The sequence below is a fragment of the Pseudophryne corroboree genome, chromosome 2, assembly GCF_028390025.1.
Source record: "Pseudophryne corroboree isolate aPseCor3 chromosome 2, aPseCor3.hap2, whole genome shotgun sequence".
Lineage (NCBI taxonomy): Eukaryota > Metazoa > Chordata > Amphibia > Anura > Myobatrachidae > Pseudophryne > Pseudophryne corroboree.
The window spans coordinates 907,010,807-907,027,644 of record NC_086445.1 but is presented as its reverse complement, the minus strand read 5'-3'; the positions used below and the strand labels follow the sequence as shown (position 1 = coordinate 907,027,644).

Here is a 16,838-nt window from a genome sequence, read left to right as displayed (position 1 = left end):
AGAGGTCAAGTGACACTGAATCTAGCAGTGCTGACAGGAGTCGGAGATATGAAATGAGTCTCTCCCTAGAGCATCAAGAGCTTCCTTCCATTGTCTCAGTGAAATCACTGACTGCACATCACAGGATCTTATGTACAAAATGTGAGAACCCAATGACTTTGTTTTCCTAAGAAATTTAAAAAAAAGTGTTAAAAAAGGGATTAATAGATCAAAAATATACCTAATAACATACTGACTTGAATGCTATAATTCATGAATTGATGCGTTGAAATAACACAAGTCCTTCTCATGTATTGTACTTACAAACAAATTGTTGTTATTTTCACTGACCACAAATTGTCTTGCAGGTTTACATTAGCGCAGATGAGATTCCACTTGACGGAGGTGAATTTCTGTTGTGCTATTTTTGCCACAATTTGCAGTTCTTGGCTGGCATCAGTGATCCCTTCCAGGTACATTGCGTCACTTTGCACAGTACAGGGTCTGTAACAAGTTTATTGTGTGTCCATACAAAAGAATCTTGGTGATGTTAATATTATTTTACAGTAGATGAGATTTATGAAAAGTTTTCTGTGGGGTGTGTATGATATGTTGTCAGTCAGAGGGGTAGATTTACTAAAGTGCGGGCTTATAGATTGGGCGATGTGATTCTAGCTATTATCTGCTAGAAGGTGCTAGATACATGATAAATAGAATCTTATTGGTTGCTATGGGCAACATCCCCACTTCTATAAACCCACACTTTAGTAAATATACCCCATAATGTCAACATTGACCAGGTCGACATTCATCATGTAGAAATGTCAATATGGGGACATATCGTCCCTGGTGAGCTAGTGGTGACTTGCCTGATCCCAATGGCTGCAATGGCTCCAGCGGCATCTTCCGGGTCCCAGCAGTCATGTGACTGTCACTTCCTGTGGAATCATCTAATGGAGCGGCATTCTGGTAAGTACAGTCCCTTTATCCCTAACACTCCCTCTAGTGCCTATACGTGTCATCCCCACGTAGACTAACCCTAACTTCCCTATGTAGCCTACCCTAGCCCTCCTGTCCGCAACCTAACCGTAATGTGACATTCTGAGAATGTTTTGTTGCTTGTCGGCATTTTAACAATGTCAGCTGTTGACCTTATGAATGTTGACATTGCTAATGTCGACATAATGACTCTGTCCCCTTCTGTGGATGGCGGTGTAGAAAGTAAGGCATTACATACTGTATTTACCAAAGTTAGTTCTAAATAATTTGTTCCTAGTACAGTCCACAATATGGAAGCAAACATCTAATTAATTGGAATGGCTAGCACTACTTCTCCTACACAATTACCCATGCAGTATCTATAATAAACATTACCTAGAATATACGTATTGCCTCTTGGTGTAAATCTCCTATATAATAGCCCAGAGTAACTGTGTGCATAACGCTGGGCGTGGCTAGGAGCTCTCATTGGGTTAGCGGCAGGTCTATCACACCCAGTCCACAGCTGATTGGGCGAGAAACGCCCTCCCACACAGGTTACATCCAATGGAAGGCTCTGCCCTTTGGCTGCTGTGTGTTCCCAGAGCAGGATTAACAATGGGGCTGATGGAGCTGCAGCTCCAGGTCCACACCCCAAAACAGGCCCACTGCATCTGCAACAACATACCCTCCAAAAATGTACACTAAAAAATCGGTACAAATTCGAAAAGGGGGCGTGGCCACGGGTTAAGTGGCGTGGCCATGCCCCTTTTCCTATACTTTCAATGGAAATTTGGAGATCCAAAAATCGGTACAGACCATGAAAAAAAAGGTACTGTACCTGCCAAAAAGGTACAGTTGGAGGGCATGCCACTGCATCTGCAGCAAGCCTCTGCGCTGTAGATAGGGGGGGGGGGAATACTTTTACTGCAACGTCCTATGTCCTGCTGCCAGTCCGTCTGCCCCCTCCAGCATCAACAATCCCCACTCCCCAGCCACGGCGCAGGTGGAATAAAAGCTGCTGCGGCCACTGGCATAGATGTGTATGAAAGCGGCGCAGCGGAAGGCTTTCCTAGCCCTCCCTGCGCCGCAACCAGAGCCTCCTCTGCGTGTGATGCTACAGAAGTGCCTCCCCACCACAGCCACACCCATATCCCCAGAGGCCCTGACTCTGTAACACAGCACCTGGGCTGCCGGCCTGCAAGCCCTGAGATGGCTAATGTAACGGATAGAGTGGGTGATACCGCGGAGGGTAATGTCTGGATGCTGAATCAATGTAAAAGGTGACAGTGCTGTGCAGTGCAGTGGGTGTGCATTGTCACTGACACTGCACAGCACTCTCACCTTTTACATTGATTCAGCGAGTCAGTCAGTTCTGCCAGCCAGTCACTATTGTTAGTGCCGGTGTCCCAACGCGCCGCATTACAGGGAAGTAGACGCACTAAATAAACTACACCTCCCAGCAGCCCTTAGCGCCGAAGGATTCTGGTATTAAGGGCTGCTAGGAGCTGTAGTTTATTGAGTGCATCTTCTTCCCTGTAATGCGGTGCATTGGGACACCGGTGCTAACAATAGTGACTGGCTGCTGTGCGAGTGTCCGGGAAAGCCACTGCCAAAGGGAGGACAGCAGCTTAGCTGCTTCCAGGAGGAGAAGCAGGGGAACCATTACACGCCCCTCCCCCACTCGCAGTACCTTCGGGCCCCATCCGCGGCACCCCCACACACACCCCTCCACCACCCGTGGTGGCTCCGGACCCCCTCCCCCACCTGCAGCACCCCCGCTCCCCCCCCACCCGCAGCACCCCTGCAACTGCTCCTCCCACACCCGCAGCACCCCCAGACCCCATCCGCGTCTTCCCCGCACCCGCCACTCCCCCTACCACAGCACCTACTAGGTGATTCATCAGGCCCTGCGTGCACTGTTCACACCGTTGCAAGGGGCTATGACCCCTTAACCATCGCACGCATTTTGTACATGCAATATTTAACCACTCACACAATTATGATTGGAGGTAATACTCCATATAATACAAATATTGCACGCCACAGGGTCGTGCAAGGTTTAAGGGGGTGTAGCCCCTTACGATGGTGTGAAGAGCGCCCGTAGGGCGCGATGAATCACCTAGTTATTACATAAATGCAGGAGACCACGCAGACTTAAGTTCCTTACACAAAGGGGCAGTGAGAAATCTGTGTCACCATACTGGTCATTGCAGAAGAGGTTATGATGACCTGTGCGGAGATAAAACCCTGCAGTGTACATGATCAGTGTTACTATGAACTTTTGCCTCATATTGTACTTTTTAGTAGTCTCTATATACTGTTGAGCTGGTTAAATTGTAGAGCAGTGGTTCCTAAACTTTTTTGAATCACGGCACCCTAGAGTATCAGAATTTTTTTCACGGCACCCCTAGGCCAAAAGTTTTTTATTGACAGATTTAGAATAAATATTAAATGAAGTAAATTGTGTTTATATGTCATCCTTAGGTTCAATTGTGTGGTGTGGGACAGGAATTGGTTCTGTTTGTCCACATATTTTATGATTGGCAGCCACCAGCACTTGTTTTGCCTGTTACATTGACCATAAATAATTTAAATTGGTCCTGGATCACCAATCCAAGGCACCCCTGCAAGTGTCCTGAGGCACCCAGGGGCAGATGTATTATGCCTGGAAAAGTGATAAAGCAGGCACCAGCCAATCAGATCCAATATGTAAATTTACAGTTAATGCACCAGCCAGTCAGCTCCTAACTGTAAATTTACATATTGGATCTGATTGGCTGGTGCGTTATCACCTTGCACTTATCACTGCTTTATCACTTCTCCAGGCTTAATACATCTGCCCCACAGTTTGGGAACCACTGCTGTAGAGCATGGTAGAAAAATTATACAGAATTCCCCAGACAGGTCTTGAGAGCTCCGACTCCACCTGGAGAGGAATATATATATGGGGTCAAGAGGTAATAAACAGTTTTATCTCAACACAGTGTCAGACTGGGGCACGAAGGGCCCACCGGGGGAATGCAGTTATAGGTGCCCATACTTAGGGGTGTGGCCAGCCTCCACAGGGGTGTGTGGCCAGCCTCCACAGAGGCTTGAAATACACAATAGTTTAGTGCAGTGTAATGCAACATATCTACCATGTATAACACAAGTGCACAGTCTGGAACCTGATCCCTAGAGGAAGGAGTGGGCCTTCAGGCAGTGGGGCCTACCGGTGGTTTCCCCGGTACTCCTGTGGGCCAGTCCGACCCTGTCCCAACATATCAGGTAATGTGAGAAGGAGCTATTCATTCTGACCCCACCTGGTGCACTGTGGGATTGGGGTACAGTGTTCCTGCTTACCCAATACTGGTATTAACCCTCAGCCCCGCATCACTTCCTCTCTGGTGCCATAGAATTTCAGTAATAGCCCCAGCCTAGTGCTCAGTACTAGTACTTAAAGTCCCTCCAGGATTCACAGCATCCCCCATGCAGTTGGATGATGGGACTATCCAGAACCGTAACTAGACATTTTAGTGCCCTGTGCCAGAAAGAGTTTTGACACTCTCCCCTCCCCCCCCCCCACCCCATACAGAGACAGGACAGCGTGCGCCAAAGGCACATAACTCAAAATGGGCGTGGTCTCATGAGGAAGGGACGTGACTACACAATAGTACCCCAAATTGAAATGACACTACACAGTAGTGCAACATTATTCACATTACATCACACAGTAGTGCCCCTTATTCATGTTATATAACACAGTAGTACCTCTTATTCATGTTATACCACACAGTAATAATGCCCCTTATACACGTAATGCCACGTAGAAGTAGTTCCCCATATACACATAATGCCACACATTAGTAGTGCCCTTATATTGTACACATTATGCCATACTGAAGATTACGAGATACTGCAGTTGCCAGTGACCTGCTGTGCTGCTGAAGCCGCTAGTTTCTTCCTCCTCTTATCCCACTCGTACTCCTCCAGTCCATGTATCTCACCAGTTAGCCATTGCTTCACCCTCCGCCTCTGCCCCACTACCCTGCTGCTGCCATTGCCCAGTGATCTGCTGGGGGTGGAGCTCAGGACTCCATGGAAGAAGTCGGGCGCAAGGCACCCGGCAAATAGAGATTGTGGTGGTGGTGGCTGGTTCCGCCCCAGGGCAGCCTACGCTCTGTGCGGTAGCACCTGCCTCACCACCCTAGCTAAGGCACTTGGAGTATCTCTATAATCTTCACAACACAGAGAAATGAAATATAGATACTTGTAAATTGAGAACATATCACATAGTGATAGGCTGTGGTCACCTGTTTGTGCCCCTGGTCTTATCACACTATCCACATGTAACAGCACTAGGGTCCACTACTGCCTGGCCTTATAGACGCTAATTGTTTTTCCTCCATTGTGTTCCAACGATTTTCAGTTCATATGGCTGAAAATGAACTAACACTTATTAATGCAACAATTTATGGTTTGGTCTGTTTTGATGTTGATGACTGAAGAGCATGGATTCAGCATTGGAAGCATGCCAACATTATTATTTCATTTAAAACTTGGAAAGTGGAATGAATACAGTGTACCTTAGCTCCCTGGTTGATTGTCACTGTTGTGCTTTTCAAGATAAAAATCTACATATTTATAAATTTTTCTATGTTAATATAACTAAAGAACATATTACCTATTGACTTATCCTTATGATTGACATTGTAGTTACTTTCTCTAATGTCTTAGTGGATACTTTGGATGACAGTACCATGGGGTATAGATCGGGTCCATTGGAGCCTGGCACTTTAAGAAAACATTAGTGTGTGCGGCTCCTCCCCTCCATGCCCCTCCACCAGACTCAGTTTAGAAAAATGTGCCCAAGGAGATGGGTGCATTCCTCTGGAGCTCCAGAGAGTTTTCTTCAAAACTTTTATTTAGTTTATTTTCAGGTAGTACTGATGCTGATTCCAAGAACACAGCATTGACTGTACTACTCGCCTGCTTACGGACCACGGGTGGATCCTAAATTTCCAGAAGTCTCACCTGGAACCATCACAAAGAATTCAGTTCCTGGGAATGATACTGGACACTGTGTCGCAGTAGGTATTCCTTCCACTGGACAAGGCCCTGACTATCCAGGCTATGGTCAACTCGGTGCTCAGATCCCGCAGGGTCTCAATCCATCTTTGCATCCGCCTACTGGGCAAGATGGTAGCCTCATGCGAGGCAATCCAGTACGGCAGATTTCATGCCCGTCCGTTCCGGCTGGATATGCTGGACAAGTGGTCAGGGTCTCACCTGCACATGCACCAGAGTATAGCTTTGTCACCAGAAGCATGGATCTCCCTGTTATGGTGGCTACACGTCTCTCACCTTGTAGAGGGTCGGAGTTTCAGTACACAGTCTTGGACTGTACTGACAATGGATGCCAGCCTCTGAGGTTGGGGTGCTGTGACCCAGGGGACCCAGTTCCAGGGGAAGTGGTCGAGTCAGGAATCTGCACTCCCGATAAATGTCCTGGAACTCAGGGCAATTTACAGTGCTCTTCGCAAGCCTCCTATCTTCTCCGGAAATCAAGCCATCCAGGTACAGTCGGACAATGCCACGGCAGTGGCGTACATAAATCGACAGGGAGGAACAAGAAGCAGGGCCGCAATGCGAGAGGTGTCAAGGATACTCCACTGGCCGGAGGCCAATGCAAGGGCCATCTCGGCTATATTAATTCCAGGCGTGGACAATTGGGAAGCGGACTTCCTCAGCAGGCATGACCTCCATCCGGGGGAATGGGGCCTTCACCCTCAGGTGTTTCAACAACTGGTTAACCGGTGGTTCTGTCCACAGATAGACCTGATGGCTTCTCGTCTCAATAAGAAGCTGCGTCGTTACTGTTCCTGAACGAGGGATCTGCAGGCTGCAGCAGTGGATGCTCTGACGGCGCCGTAGGCTTACCAGTTTGTATACCTGTTTCCTCCAAACCCTCTCATTCCCAGAGTTCTAAAAAGACTGAAAAGGGAAGGCGTTCAGGCAATTCTAATTGCCCCAGATTGGCTTCGATGGGCCTGGTATGCAGACCTCCTGACCATGTCTCTGGATGTACCCTGGCCTCTGCTGCTTCTCAAGGACCTTCTTCAACAAGGACCGTTCGTCTATCCAGACTTAGGGCCTAATTCAGAGTTGATCGCAGCAGCAAATTTGTCAGCAGTTGGGCAAAACCATGTGCACTGCAGGGGGGGGGGCAGATATAACATGTGCAGAGAGAGTTAGATTTGGGTGGGGTGTGTTCAAACTGAAATCTAAATTGCAGTGTAAAAATAAAGCAGCCAGTATTTATACTGCACAGAAACAAAATAACCCACCCAAATCTAACTCTCTGCAAATGTTAAATCTGCCACACCTGCAGTGCACATGGGGGGTAATTCCAAGTTGATCGCAGCAGGATTTTTGATAGCAATTGGGCAAAACCATGGAGGTCATTCCGAGTTGTTCGCTCGCAAGGCGATTTTAGCAGAGTTGCTCACGCTAAGCCGCCGCCTACTGGGAGTGAATCTTAGCATCTTAAAATTGCGAACGAAGTAATCGCAATATTGCGATTACACACCTCGTAGCAGTTTCTGAGTAGCTTCAGACTTACTCGGCATCTGCGATCAGTTCAGTGCTTGTCGTTCCTGGTTTGAGTCACAAACACACCCAGCGTTCGCCCAGACACTCCTCCGTTTCTCCGGCCACTCCTGCGTTTTTTCCGGAAACGGTAGCGTTTTTTCCCACACGCCCATAAAACGGCCTGTTTCCGCCCAGTAACACCCATTTCCTGTCAATCACATTACAATCGCCAGAACGATGAAAAAGCCGTGAGTAAAATTACTAAGTGCATAGCAAATTTACTTGGCGCAGTCGCAGTGCGGACATTGCGCATGCGCATTAAGCGGAAAATCGCTGCGATGCGAAGATTTTTACCGAGCGAACAACTCGGAATGAGGGCCCATGTGCACAGCAGGGGAGGCAGATATAACGTGCAGAGAGAGTTAGATTTGGGTGGGGTGTGTTCAATCTGCAATCTAATTTGCAGTGTAAAAATAAAGCAGCCAGTATTTACTCTGCACAGAAATAAAATAACCCACCCAAATCTAACTCTTTCTGCACATGTTATATCTGCCTCCCCTGCAGTGCATATGGTTTTGCCCAATTGCTATCAAAAATCCTGCTGCGATCAACTTGGAATTACCCCCATGGTTTTGCCCAACTGCTAACAAATTTGCTGCTGCGATCAACTCTGAATTACCTCCTTACTGCGGCTACGTTTGACGGCTTGGAAGTTGAGAGGGAGATTCTATCCAGAAAAGGTCTCCCATCCAAGGTTATTTCCACTATGGTCCAAGCCCGTAAGGTGGTCACGTCAAATCATTACCACCGTATCTGGAAGAAATATGTTTATTGGTGTGAGGGTAGAAAATATTCTCCTGTGGAGTTTCGACTTGGCCGTTTTCTACTCTTCCTGCAAGCAGGCGTGGATATGGGCCTAAGGTTAGGCTCCATCATGGTCCAGATTTCGGCCCTCTCCATCTTCTTCCAGAAGCAACTTGCAATAATGCCGGAAGTAAAGACATTCCTGAAGGTTGTTCTTCACATTCAACCACCCTTCGTCCCTCCCACGGCTCTGTGGGATCTCAATGTGGTCTTGACCTTTCTCCAGTTGGACTGGTTTGAGCCCTTGCAAAGGGTGGAATTGACATATCTTACTTGGAAGACTGTCATGTTGCTAACATTAGCCTCTGCAAGACGTGTGTCAGAATTGGGGGCCTTATCCTGTAAGAGTCCGTATTTGATGTTTCACGAAGATAGGGCAGAGCTCAGGACTCGCCCGCAGTTTTTGCCGAAAGTGGTTTCGGCCTTTCACGTAAATCAACCGATAGTGGTTCCAGTGCTGGCTGACACATCACTTGCTCCAAAGTCCTTGGACGTTGTGAGGTCTTTGAAAATTTACGTCAAAAGGACAGCTCATCACAGGAAATCTGACTCCCTTTTCGTTCTTTATGACTCTACCAAAATTGGTCGTCCTGCTTCTAAGCAATAAATTGCTTGTTGGCTCAGGTTGACCTTTCAACAAGTGTATTCTTCAGCAGCGTTGCCACTGCCGAGTTCTATCCAGGCCCACTCCACAAGATCGGTGGGTTCTTCCTGGGCGGCTGCCCGGCGCGTCTCGGCCTTACAGTTGTGCCGTGCAGCTACTTGTTCTGGTTCGAACACATTCGTTAAGTTCTATAGGTTCGACACCTTGGATAGAGATGACCTTCAGTTTGGTCAGGTCGTTTTGCGGGATCTCAGCACTCTCCCACCCATTCTGGGAGCTTTGGGACTTCCCCATAGTACTAATGTCATCCCCAGTATCCACTAAGATGTTAAAGAAAATAGGAATTTAATACAATTTAATACCGGTAATTCCTTTTCCCGTAGTGGGTACTGGGTGCCCCTCTCAGTGCTTTTTGTTCCTGCTTACCTGGTTGTAAGTGTTCTTGGTTGGGTCTGCTGTTGCTGTCCCTGTTCCATGTTGGCCAGTGTTGCTGCCTTTGTTTGTGGTAGCGTTGCTGTCCTCTGTTCTGGTTAGCGATGCTATCCTTCTTATTGTTGTGTGTTGGTTCGTTACCTCACCGCCATCTTGTTATATATTCCTTCTCTCATGGTATGTCCGTCTACTTGGGCACAGTTTTCCTAGACTGAGTCTGGTGGAGAGGCATAGAGGAGAGGAGCCAGCACACACTAATGTTTTCTTAAAGTGCCAGGCTCCAATTGACCTGATCTGTACCCCATGGTACTAATGTCATCCCAGTATCCCCTACAGAGTACGAGAATAGGAATTACCGGGAGGTATTAAATTCCTTTTTATCCATGCAAGGAATTTATATAGGGCCATCTTAACGTACAGGCACACTGGGCAGCTGACCAGGTCACCACAATTCTTGGGGCATTTGTGCAGGGGCAGGCGGGCCTGGGGGGCATTTGCCTTCGGAGCTTCTTGGGAGTCATGTAGAGATTGCTATAGACAGGTAATTGTACTGCGCTCAGTCCTATGTTCATCTGTAGATGATGAAAGTTTATATATTGATAGTGTTCTGTGTAGTTGATAAGGGTAGTAGTAATAAACGATAACTGAAAAAGAGATTTTGTGTCTGTGTGTACCGTTTGCCTTGTGAGTTTAATGAACAACAGACCTGAAAGAAGAAATTAATAGGATTTTATTCTAATCATAAACTGACCTCCGTTATGGTGCGTTTTAGTACCAGAAAAAAATGAAAATGAAAACATAAAAATAAAAAAAAAAAATAATAATAATAAATGATAAATATTAATGCAAATTTCTAAAATGAAAAAACAAAGATAAATCAAGAATAAAAAACAGGTCAAAAATAGAAAAAAATAGAAAAAAACAATGGTGCTTGAGCAAATGCTCACAGTCCGGAATGATGGGGTAGTGTGGATTTTCAAAAAAAGGTCTATTAAACGTTGGTATCCAAAGTTCACCATAACGGAGGTCAGTTTATGATTAGAATAAAATCCTATTAATTTCTTCTTTCAGGTCTGTTGTTCATTAAACTTACAAACGGTACACACAGACACAAAATCTCTTTTTCAGTTATCGTTTATTACTACTACCCTTATCAACTACACAGAACACTATCAATATATAAACTTTCATCATCTACAGATGAACATAGGACTGAGCGCAGTACAATTACCTGTCTATAGATTTACGTACGTAGGTGGTCACCTATTTAGTACGGCAGCTTGTCCGAAGCAGGACTCGGTGCGCAGATAAAAAACCCCCAATGTAGAGATTGCTACCCGGGTCATCTGATAGTGAGTTACAGAGTTACAGGCAGCATTCTCTACCTGCCTTCCAGCCTACAGCCAGGCAGTGAATGGCTGTCAGCTTGCTAATTGATGGATGGCCAATCAGAGTGCTGACAGCCATTCACTATATGGAAACATGGAGAGATGGCGTGGGACTGCAGTAGGGGTACGTTATTATTGCATTTATTTGCCCAGGACCTACAATGCTGTGAAGACAGCCCAGATTGTATATGAATGCTTGTTACATGGTATGTGATAGGCACACATATAGTAGGCTTCCCTCTGCCTACCCTACATCCTGTCTGTGTTTATATTTTATGCAGATACAGCCAGGCCGGACCTTACCAGCCAAAGACGGCATACAAGAAAAGAATGATGAATCTGCCAAGTCTGATATGTTCATGGGAGCTGGCTTCTAGAACTCTGGTGGCGTGATAAGACAACCTGTCAGTCATCCTTTCTATGACATGTCCTGCTGTGTTGGAGAATGTGCAGTGCAGAAACAGAATGTACTTAATTGTGCTGCTCCTCATCTAGAATATCTGTTTACTCCATCAATGGAAATGACACTGGTTAAAGCTATGGCCTATATTACAGATACTTGTTTTAGATTATTTCAGTTATAAGACCAAGTTTTTATTGTAATTTTATATTTTCTCTTTAACACTTCTGAATGCTTGACTGAGTGGATTGTGTTTAATGTACAGACAAAATATATACTGTAGATGCAGTCACTTGTCTAATAATAATCAGGGTTTTAGCTCTTTATCCTTTTTTAAGAAAATGTCCTTTGTGCTTTATGTCCAACTCATTTCAGTCCAGTACATGCTGCTTCTTTTTGGGAGGGTTTGGCTTAGTGGTCCGGGATACGGTCGTTAGTTCGACACAGCTTAAGTGGACAGTCATTAGGTCGACCACTGAAGGTCAACATGGTCATTAGGTCGACAGGTCAAAAGGTCGACATGAGTTTTTTACTTTTTTTTTTTCTAATTTTTTTTTTATTTTTCCATACTTGACTATGATTGGAACGGTAACCTGTGCACTAATTGGGGTTCCCCGTCACTTTACAAAGAAAACGACACTATAAAAAGTTCAGAAACTCATGTCAACCTTTTCACATGTCGACCTTTTCACATGTCGACCTAGTACATGTCGACCTAGTGCCCATGTTGACCTTCAGTGGTCGACCTAATGACTGTCGACCCAAGTTGAGTCGACCCAACGACCCATACCCAGTGGTCCAGTGCATGCCATCAAGCATTGGTCCAGGTCCAGATTTAGATCAATGCATGCATGCAACAAATGGCATAGCATTGCCAAGTGGCTCTGTGTTTGTCCCCTGGCGGCTTGTCTATATACATTATACCTATTTCCTCATTTGAAAAGACCTTACATGCATGATGCATCCAGCTCAAATACAGCTTTATTTTTACCATAGCTCAGGCGCACAAGTGTGTTAGGCCTGATATTAAAGTCCTTTGTTTGTACCTAGTATGATATCTTGAGATTATATACAATAGAGGATATTGCCAGGTCTGTTACTAATAAATGTACATTTTTTTAAGATAAACAGAGATGAGAGAGACTGACAATAGGGACAGAGATGGGGGAGATTGGCGACAGGGCAGAGACGAGAGAGGGAGATGGGGGTGAAGGGAACAGATGAGAGGTGGGGAGGGAGATGAGGGGGACAAGATGAGACGATGAGGAGGACAAAAATGAGACCAGGTAGAAGAGGAAATAAGAGAATAGAGATGAGAGAAGGGGGCACGGGGAGAGACAGAGATGAGATACAGGGAGACGGGGGTGAAGGGGACAGAGATAAGAGTGGGGTAGAAATGAAAGATCGGGTATTAGGGAAGGTGGGGGAATAGAGATGAGAGAGATAAAATTAAATGGCGGTAGGGCTGTCAAAGATGGTTATGTTTCATTGTTTTAATGTACTTTCATCAGGTATAGACTGAATGCCATCTGTCTATTTACTAGTCATTTATCTATTGGAGGGGAATGGGAAAAGCTACACCGTTATTTGCTGTGAGTGGCTATCACAACTCCACAATGTGCCTGTTCTGGCCAGATTATGCTTTTATCGCTGATTATGTTTATTCCACTTGTAGTGTTTTGGAGAAATCTGGATTGTTAGCGGAATTTGACCACAAGATAATTAATGCCTTTCTCCCGTAAGCTTTGGGTAGTGTGTAGAATATGTGTAGGGCTAGTTCATAGGTATGTTTACATGATATGTTTAAATGTGTTTACCACAGCGTGAAAGGCTTGAATATATTTGGAAATGTAATTCATAAGATCTGGACCTGTGTAAAGCAAACTGAGGCAGCATTCTTTGGGGGAAGGCAATCTATATACGGATGAAATATAAATGCAGTTCCATAGTAGCCTATAGAGATCTTTAGAAATTGCTGGCAGATCTAATAATAATGGGATAGAATGGTACTACATGTGTTTAATTGTTTGTATACCTTATACTAGGAGAAAAGTTGCATGTAAAGGAGGCACCAACCCGAGCATCAGAATGGTCAGACACTCTCCAGCTAGCCTTTGTGCCTTATAGCCAACAACAGTGCTGTGTGTGTTCATGATCATAGCAGTGAGCACTACGCTTGCTTAATTACTTTATTTGCCTGCCATAAGTCTTAATGCACCTCAGGTAGAGTGTTGTAAAACATGCTCAACACGCAAAGTTTGATTGAAGAGTGTCTGGCTGTTCTTACACTAGGGGGTACATTTACTAAAGCTTCTAAAAGTGAAAAGAGGAGATGTTGCCCATAGCACCAATTACATTCTCCCTATCATTTATTTATTGCATCCTAGGAAATGATAGTGAGAATCTGATTGGTTGCTATAGGCGACATCACCTCTTTTCACTTTTAGAAGCAGCTGCAGGGAGACGGTGGCTGTGATTGGAGATCAGCTTTACAATATACATTTTAACATTCAGTGGAGTGTGCTATAAATGTTTGTGTGCTCAGTAGATTAACAATGATATACCTTATGTATGAATAAACTTCTATGTGGGATGTAGTTATGTGACCGGCGGTCAGGAGACCACCAGTCACATTACCGGCACCTACATCCCGCCAGCCCCTAATTCCGACAGTCGACTAGCAGGGACTATTCCCACTCATGGGTGTCCACGACACCCATAGAGTGGGAATAGAACCATGTCTCGCCACCGTGCCTGCACTCCCCACCGACATTCCGCGGCTGGCATCTGGATACTGATCGTCGGGATCCTGGCTGCCAGTAACCCGTACCCAACCCTTCTATGTTTGTTTGATTATTCAGTACATACAAGTTTCATTTATGTTGCTCTTCTTTTTGACCAGTTAATGATTCCTGATTACAAAAACAATTTTAAATAATGTAAAAAAATTATACTCATATACGTATGTACAAAATCCCATCAGGCAGAATCCAGACGGATCCCGTAAGTATTTTCACCCATAACCCAGTCCTCCAGCAGCCTAACCCTAACTTCCCACTTCTCACTGCCTACTCCTAACCACCAACACCCCGCACCTACCACCCACCCACCCCCACCCATGTAGCCTAATCCTAACTCCAGTATTTACCTCTGGGTTCTGACTAGATTCTGACCATCGGATCTCACGGACAGTCTTCTGAGTGTCTGTCGGGATCCCGCAGTGAACAGTCTCCTGAGTGCCACCTATCTCTCCTGTATTTGTACATGGTTGTTGCTGACCAAGGAGGGATGTGGAGCATTTGTAGGGAGATTTATGATGGGCTGAGTGCCGGGAGTGTATTGGAACATTATGTATCACTCATACATTGCAAATCTGTAATGATGTTTTCGATGCAGTACCCTATAATAGCCTCAGTGTGTCACTGTTGGAATTGCTTTCTGTGCAAAACAGTTTTGTATCCAGGTTTTCCCTTAAACCTTATTTTAGCAATTAATACTTCAGATCATCATAATCTAGTGAGCTCATCTGCTGAAGAGGAAGGGCTGCATAACAAAATACCAATCTGATTTATTTTGTAAATATTATTTATTTTACAATATTACTACAGGTTGACTTTCCCATATCAGAAAATCTGATATCTATAATATTCCCAATTTTTTTTTGTGTGACTGAGATAGTGACACCTTCACTTTCCGATGGTTCGGTGTACACAAAGTTTGTTTCATGCACAAAATTAATAAAAATATTCTATAAAATTACAAAATAAAATTGGATAAGGTAAATATGAAACATGAATGCCTTCTGTGTTTAGACTTGGGTCCCCACCCCCGAGATATCACATTATGGTATGCAGATATTTCAATATACGATTGTATACATGCACTTGGTTAAAATGAACTTTTAAATGTAAACATTTAAAATTACAGTTTAAATGAATGACCTTTTCACCCGCATAATAGTAACACAATAAATTAATTGTTGTATAAAAGTTAATTTGTGATGCTTTGGAATGATGTGAAACAAAACTGTCATTGGTTTGCACAGAAGATGTGTATTTCCCAAAACATAAACTCTTGCATGAAACATAATAACATTATGTAGACAATGTTCTGTATGCTCCATAAGATAATGGACATATCCAGATAATAAGCTTATTCCAGTGTTTTTATTTTATTTATTATTTAGAGATTAAAAGTGAGATGATGCTAAACTATTATATTTAATAATGGTAAGAATTTTGGTTGACTTATTTTCTTTTCTTAGTTGGATATTCTGTAAATGGTTTATAATTAATAATCGATGTGCCGACATTCCTGGTGTCAAAATAAGCATGTATAGGAAGAAGGAGACCTTGTGCCCTCCAGCAGTGGTGGAACTACATGTCCCAGCTTGTCCTTCAGCCTTTGACAAGTTGTCAGATGTAATAGCCTGAGACTAGAACACTCGCCAGTAAAACAGCATTATCTATCCGGACAGAATATGCTAAAGAACCACATAACACATATGTATTACTTTGTTACTAATTATTACTCAAATAAGGACTGCTCCAATATTATAATGAGCCATAATTATTTAAATATTTTATTATTGGAAACAATAATGTTTAAAAATAATATTTAAAACGATAAGTACAATAATATCTTTATGTCAGTTTGGGCTATATTAATTAATGATAGACCGACCAATTGCATTATAAATTTGTGTCACTACAAGTGCCAGCATAGATATACTTATATCATTAATTTTATGTGGAATCAGATAACATAAAATATTATTGTCTTAATAATTTTAAAATGTTGTTTTTAACATTATTGTCTTAATAATAAATAATAAAAATGATGCCCCCATCAATTTATGTCTTATTTTTTGGGGCCCCTAATAGAGTATTGTCACGAACCTCGGGCAGCGGCGACCGCGCTTGTCCCTGCGGGTGGCCTGGTCTGCCCGGCGCCTCTCTTCCCCTGTCAGTCTCCGGCTTCAGCGGCGGGTCGGCGCTGCTCTCCGGCGGCTTCCCGGAAGCAAGGGCGCCGCCATCACAAGCAAGGGCAAGGAGGCGGAGCAGGTCTGACGTCACCTGCCTGCTCCGCCAATCAGGCTAGGGCGGGGAATTTAAAATCAGATACCAGGCAGAGATCCGATGCCTGAGTATCTTCGTTTCTCCTGTGGAAGCTATGATCCAGAGCTCCCTCGTCCCTGCAAGCATCCTGTGCTTCCAAGCATCCTGTCCCTGCAAGCATCCTGTGCTTCCAAGCATCCTGTGCCTACAAGCAACCTGTGCTTCCAAGCATCCTGTGCCTACAAGCAACCTGTGCTTCCAAGCATCCTGTGCCTACAAGCACCTCCGTGCCTCCAGTTACCTCCGTGTCTCCAAGCACCTCGTGCCTCCAAGCACCTCCGTGCCTCCAAGCACCTCCGTGCCTCCAAGCACCTCGTGCCTCCAAGCACCTCGTGCCTCCAAGCACCTCCGCGCCTCAAGCACCTCCGTGCCTCCAGTTACCTCCGTGCCTCCAGTTACCTCCGTGCCTCCAGTTACCTCCGTGCCTCCAAGCACCTCCGTGCCTCCAAGCACCTCGTGCCTCCAAGCACCCCGTGCCTCCAAGCACCTCCGCGCCTCAAAGC

The 16,838-nt window shown here is 44.9% G+C and overlaps 1 protein-coding gene across 4 annotated transcripts in view; it reads left to right on the top strand.

The window, feature by feature from the left end:
- The window catches only part of INPP5K (inositol polyphosphate-5-phosphatase K), a 159,699-nt gene extending 148,309 nt beyond the window's left edge, over window positions 1–11,390 (top strand). For all 4 annotated transcript variants that reach the window (XM_063956085.1, XM_063956083.1, XM_063956084.1 and 1 more), the window contains 2 exons: window positions 348–452; window positions 11,100–11,390. In XM_063956085.1, the coding sequence (XP_063812155.1) occupies window positions 348–452; window positions 11,100–11,195 (201 nt within the window). In that variant the 3' untranslated portion in view covers window positions 11,196–11,390. The remainder of the gene's footprint in view (window positions 1–347; window positions 453–11,099) is intronic.
- Window positions 11,391–16,838: the final 5,448 nt, after the last annotated feature.